The sequence below is a fragment of the Brassica oleracea genome, chromosome C8 (assembly GCF_000695525.1).
Source record: "Brassica oleracea var. oleracea cultivar TO1000 chromosome C8, BOL, whole genome shotgun sequence".
NCBI lineage: Eukaryota > Viridiplantae > Streptophyta > Magnoliopsida > Brassicales > Brassicaceae > Brassica > Brassica oleracea.
This window is the reverse complement of record NC_027755.1, coordinates 35,370,323-35,376,664: the sequence shown is the minus strand read 5'-3', so window position 1 is coordinate 35,376,664 and position 6,342 is coordinate 35,370,323. Positions and strand designations below refer to the sequence as shown.

At 31.0% G+C, this 6,342-nt stretch overlaps 1 protein-coding gene across 2 annotated transcripts; it reads right to left on the bottom strand.

The window, feature by feature from the left end:
* Positions 1-4,330: 4,330 nt before the first annotated feature.
* On the bottom strand, positions 4,331-6,342 carry LOC106307724 (cyclin-D2-1). 2 transcript variants are annotated; one of them, XM_013744759.1, is made up of 6 exons: positions 5,824-6,342; positions 5,592-5,678; positions 5,405-5,503; positions 5,130-5,325; positions 4,914-5,041; positions 4,331-4,823 (listed from the first exon to the last, which is right to left on the bottom strand). In XM_013744759.1, the coding sequence occupies exons 1-6, from the start codon at positions 6,115-6,117 to the stop codon at positions 4,566-4,568; spliced, it is 1,062 nt and encodes a 353-aa protein (XP_013600213.1). In that variant the 5' UTR covers positions 6,118-6,342; the 3' UTR covers positions 4,331-4,565. The 2 variants fall into 2 exon arrangements, with proteins under 2 accessions (XP_013600213.1, XP_013600214.1); XM_013744760.1 differs by having other exon boundaries at positions 4,331-4,820.

Below are 6,342 nucleotides of genomic sequence, written 5' to 3'. Positions count from 1 at the left end.
CCCCCCCCCCCCCCCTCTATTATTGTCATATTTTTCCTATAATGAATATGATTTGGATCTATAACTGTATTTCTTCATATACCTTTTGAAATTACAAAAGAAAACTAGAAATGAGGACAAACCGAGCAAGACAAAGGGAGAGAAGCAAGAAAGTGAGGACTAAAGAGTAAAGAGAAACTGGAAAACCTGTAAAGGTTGCAGTAAGTTTGACAGGTCCCCTCCCCCACATTTATCAGTTATCATTTCCTCAACATGCACTCATACCCCACTCGTTTTCACTTTTTACATATTGACCCCTGTTATTCTTCAGACTTTATCCCCATTTTACTTTTTTTGTTCTTTTTCCCTATCCCCATTTTACTTTTTTTGTTCTTTTTCCCTTTACGGAATAGTATATATAAATCATTGTCTCCGACTCTTAAAATCTGCAAGTGTGCTGAACTGCTGATCAAAAGTTGATAAGGAGGCTACAGAATAATAAAATTATGCTAATAATTATTTGCCTTAGTATAATTTTAAACATGATATAAAAGCCTTATGGCTTAAACGTGTAATTTAATATCTTATCCTGTATTTTCTTTTTAAATTAAGCATAATCAGTTATCATGGATTCCGTTTCCATAATATAAGCAGACGAAAAACCAATAGTAAATAATGATTAGACAAAGGTCCAGTGTCTTATGTGTGTTTGAGAGTGTTAAACAAAATCCAAAAATACTAACTAGCTAGTTAATTTTGTAATAAAGAAAATGACCACGCATGCTGCCTGCACTTACACGAGTTATTCTTGGGTTCACCCCCAGGGGGAACTTCTAGATTCACATGCCAATAGAATTTCATTATTTCAAATTCGATATATTTTAAAAAAGGAAACAAAATATTATCAAGTTATATTATGTTTTTAAAATAAAAAAGTAAAAAAAAAATAACAGCTACAGAAAAAAGAATTAAAAAAATATTTTTAACGTCGTTAGCAAAATACTAAACCCTAAATCCTAATCTCTAAACCCTAAATCTTAATCCCTAAACCTTAAATCCTAAACCCTAAACCCTTGGATAAACCTAAACCCTTGGGTAAACCCTAAACCCTTGGATAAATTCTAAACTCTAAATAAAAACACTAAACTCTAAAACTCTAAACCCTAAATCCTAAACCCTAAACCCTTGAGTGTTTTCGTGTTTAGTGATTTTGATTTAGAGTTTAAGATTTATCTTAGAGTTTAAGATTTATCCTAGAGTTTAGGGTTTACCCAAGGGTTTAGGATTTAGGGTTTAGGGATTAGGATTTAGGGTTTAGGGATTAGGATTTAGGGTTTAATGTTTTGCTGACGACGTTAAAAATATTTTTTTTGTAATTACTACTATTTTTTATTTATTTCTTTTTACCTTTTAATTTTAAAAAGATAATATAATTTGACAATATTTTGTTTACTTTTTTAAAAGATATCGAATATGAAATAACACAATCCTATTGGTTAGTTAACCTAGAGCTAAGAATAAGTCCACTTACACTTACATTCATTAGAGCTTTTATATATTAAAATGAATTACCGAACTGTATAATTATTCCGAACACTAAAGTTAAAAGTTGTGTCTGCAACCACGATGAAACTAGATTCGATTCCGTTATTGGAATTAATCATAGAAAAATGTGCTCATTTGATTCGAAATTCTAATTAATATGTAATATATTATAAGTGTGTTTAAGAGGAAGAAAAATACTCGGTAACGAATAATAATATATGAAAGGATGAGTATATTTTTTTTTTATAATATTTTTTTAGAAATTTAATTTTCATATATTTGCTAATTATATTAAATTTGTGGTACTTTTTTTTAATTGTTAAAGTTGTGATGTTGTATAACTATACACTTGTGTCATGGTTATTATGTGTAATATTGTATTGATGAAATATAATACCGCACTACACCATTCTGTAACTGTTTAAAACAATATAACATGGAAAAATATAACGTAGTTACTGTCTAGGGAAATAGAACATATTATAATAATCTATTGACACATTCACGTAACCGTTACAACAACGTAACATAGAGAGATATACCATATTCTTATAACCGTTTTTGTTAAAGGAGAAATAGAAGGTGGTTAGTATTTAAATACAGTTGGACACAACTTTTATCAATTGGACATGTTCCTATTTTACTAGAATATATATTTTTGCTAATTATATTGAATTTGTGGTACTTTTTCTAACTATTAAAATTGTGATGTTGTATAATTATACACTTGTGTCATAGTCATTATGTGTAATATTATATTGATGAAGTATAATACTGCACTACACCATTCACGTAACTGTTTAAAACAACATAACATGGAAAAATATAGCGTGGTTACTCTCTAGGAAAGTAGAACATATTATAATAATCTATTGACACATTCACGTAACCGTTAAAACAACGTAACATAGAGATAGAACATATTTTTATAACTGTTTGTTATCTCATGCACTACATTATTTGTGTAACCGTTTTTGTTAAAGACGAAATAAAAGGTGATTAGTATTTAAATACAGTTGGACACAAATGGAGGTGTTCTTTGATAGAATAGATTAAAACAACTTAAGTAACAACATTTTATCAGTCGATAGAAAGAATTCTATTTTAATAATTATTTACTTTTATATATTTTATTAGCTGTTCTGGTTAACTACGTAACGAACACACTTAGTAGTATATAGTAGATTGGTTAACATGTCACATAGTCTGAATTTAGAATGGGTTCCGACTAGTACGAAGCGATAGTTGTGTTGTTGCTTACTGTACAATCCAGCTGTTTTGAGATTTTAGGGATCATAACCGGAACAAAAATATTTATTTAAAGTTTATTTAGTTTTTAGAAAATTTGATTAATGTTTCTTTAATCAATTTTTATTCAATTTATTTTTTAAAATAAAAATAAATGAGATTTTAAGTGACATAATTTTATAAAATATTTTATTTTTATTTCTAAGAACTTTTAGATTTACTATTCAATTTATTTATATTTAAATTATAATGTTTCTTATATCAATCTTAGCTTTACTATTTAATTTATTTATATTCAAATTATAATAACATTAATTTTATAAAATATTTTATTTTTATTTCTAAGAACTTTTTTAATATTAATTTTATATATAATTTTATAAATATATGTATGTAAATAGAAAAAAAAACTTTATAAAAAATAGAGGTCTCATGGGTCTCATTAAAATGTTTCAAATGTTTGTCTAGAGGCATGCCTCTGTGACAACCATATTAACTGTCTAACCTTAGTTCTTTTTCTTTTTACGAAACTGTCTAACCTTAGTTCAAATGTAGATTAGCCAAATAATAGCGATTTTATTCTCAGTTGAAATCAAATTTAGAACAAACGGGTTTAAGCTGAATTAAAAAGTACTGTATTAAGCTGCAAGAAAATATGTGAATATAAAATACTTAACGGAAATATTATAATACATTTAAAATATAATAAAAGTAACAAAAGATTCCAAAGGTTTCCTGCGCTCAGAGATTATTATTATCAGTATTTTTATTCTGAACACGAGGACAGGGAGAAAGAAGAGATGTTGACCGGTCGCATAGTCAAAACAAAAATTGGGCCCACTAAGACCTTTTCAGGGCCGATGATGGCTTTCCCTTCTCCAATCCCCAAAACATGCAATTCTCCTCTAAACCAATTACACAATTTCATCAAACCAGGAAAAATAAAAACTTTTTAAAATATGCCACCTAATCTCATTTTCAAAGATAAACATCTTTAAAAAAGGAATATTGTCTTTTCATATTTTCCTGTTAATGATTTTTTTTTTAAAAAGTATAAATTACATTCATTGATATTTTTATAGTTTTCACATATGTATCCAAGTTTAAAATGCATCAAAATTTATTGAGTTATTATTACTAATCAATCTACTATTAAAAATAAATATGATTAATCATGTATGTATTAGAAAAGCAAAACAGGTATCAATCTTTATAAAATAAAATTTAATTAATTTCAGTAAAACAGAAAATATCATTTTATATTTTTTTTTTGTTTACAACTCACACATACATTTCATAAAATATGAATCTGAGTGATGAACAAAGGATGCGCTTAATACAAATTATTAGGTCATAACCCGTTTATAACATTCCCATTTTCAACTGCAATAATAATGGCAGTAAATTATATAATATTATTTACCTAATTTTCTTTTGAATAAACAACTTAGCGTCACAATGAATTAAAAAATCATAAAAAATTAGTTTTATCTTTATATTTATTTTCTTATATATTTGTTCTTATGTAGAAAAATAGGTCCCTTGGAGCAAGAACATGAATAGGAATGTATCTCATCATCTTCAATAATGACATTAATTTTGCCGCCTTCAAAAGATCCCTCTTTATTTTTTTCCTCTCTCAAAAAACTCTGATTGAAGATGAGAAACCAAAGAAAGGTAAAGAAATGGAAGTAAAAAAAGGAATAAACCAAAACTATAAAGAACCGCAAATGTCATGACCCTTTTATGGATTGGTGTTGAAAAAGCAAGGTATGACTCTTTATTTCTCTCTCTCATTGTTTTCTCCTCCTCTTGTTGCTATTATTATTGTTGTTGTTTGTGTCTGGACTGCTCTGTGAGGAATTTGTACATGACTCAACTGTTCTCTCATCACTCCTGCAGCTCAAACATGTTGCTTCCAACACTCCAATTGGACTCACTGGCACCACTCTTGCCGCTAATCTCGGCTGCTGTGACGACAATGTAGCACCAGTCACATCCTCCCCTGTGAGGTTTCTCATCAGATTCAAACATACCTTCACTCTCTCCTGCTATCCATTTGATCAAATTTCAACACATTAATAAAAATGTGTGATCCTGAAACAGTACTACAAGGAGCAAACAAATTAGGTGGGTTTTACCTGTTTTACACATGTGAGATTAGACATTGTCTTTTCATCATCAATGCAAATAACTTCTCCTGAAATGGAAACAGACGCTGCCGCTGCTGCAGCTATCTCAGAAGGCCTGAAGTCTAAGAATTCAATTGCTGCATTCAATTTTTAACCACCCATCAAGCCTTCCTCTAAACAGAGCAATTCAAAACTACAAACAAGGAAAGAATAATAATTCTATACCTTTTGTGGTGTTCAAGATGAACTGTGAGGACCTATAGATGGAATTCTCTGACACGTGACCTTTGGTCTTGTGAATGAAATGATCAATGAAGGAGAATGGAGTTAGAGCTTGCAATCTCCAATTCAAAGTGTTGAGTATCAAAAGTTCCATCCTTTTAACCGTTTTGGCCTCAAAAACAAACTTGGGATCTCCCACCTGCTCATTCAAAAAACACTTCAAAACTCACTAAAACCGCCATAGTTGTAAGACTGAAGGACTAGAATGTGAATTGCACCTGTAACTCAACAGTTTGAGGCACATCTGATTCTTCCATTTTAGCTGCTAATGATAAGCAAGAGACAGCTAGCAACTGAACAGCCCATGACTTGTCTCTCTATGCAATTGAAACACACAAGATTAGCAAATTGTCTGGCAACATTAGATAAATTTAATAAAAGAGAGAAAGATGAATCGAAACTTACTGGCAGCTCATAGGATGTTAAGAACCGATCCAAGTAGTTCATGGATAGACATATGCAGAGTGTTCCAAAATTGTAATGAGCACAAACCTGTTTTTTTTTTCAGACACAGCAACAATTGGCACTCAAGTTACTGAAACAGATCAGAATCTCAATCTATAGAGAAGATCCAACTGATCTCAACACATCTAATGATCAGAAGCCTCTTTTATAAACACAAACATAAAGATCAAACCTTTAGAATCCAATCGAGAGCTTGGTTCCTAACACGCAACTCCCAGTCCCCAGAACGCAGCCTCTTGAGGTAATCAGCTCCTGGCAAGAACTCAACCTCTCGCTCCATCATCTCTCTGATTCTTTCTTCTCTCAGCGACGACGACGGAGGAGAACCCATCATCGGGTTTGATCCGTTTCCGTTAAAGTTTTCGTCTTTACTAAAAAGTTCATCGTTCACGAATCCGCCGTCACAGTTGGTTTCATCAGTGATCCATGAATCGCTGGTTTCTCCACAGGAGAGACTCTCAGCCATGGGTTTGATCTTTTGTTATCAGCTTTCAATAGTGTCTTTATCGTTTATTTGGGGTCTCAAAAGTTAAAGTATTCAGAGCGTTCGGACAGAAGTCAAGAAGAAACAAAAGTCATCAAGATAGGAGGAGGCTTCTGAGGAGTTTGTGTCTGCGATTTTCATGGCAGGAGAGAGAAGGAAGAGAGAGGTTTATGGAAGAGGAGGAAGTGGGTGAGTGTGTTTTAGGGT

Excerpts from the sequence above, each read along its gene's own strand:
- LOC106307724 (XM_013744759.1), bottom strand. The coding sequence starts at position 6,117 with ATGGCTGAGAGTCTCTCCTGTGGAGAAACCAGCGATTCATGGATCACT. Across the intron at positions 5,504-5,591 it reads TAACATCCTATGAGCTGCCA|AGAGACAAGTCATGGGCTGT; the intron begins GTAAGTTTCGAT and ends TCAATTGCATAG. Across the intron at positions 5,326-5,404 it reads CTCAAACTGTTGAGTTACAG|GTGGGAGATCCCAAGTTTGT; the intron begins GTGCAATTCACA and ends TTGAATGAGCAG.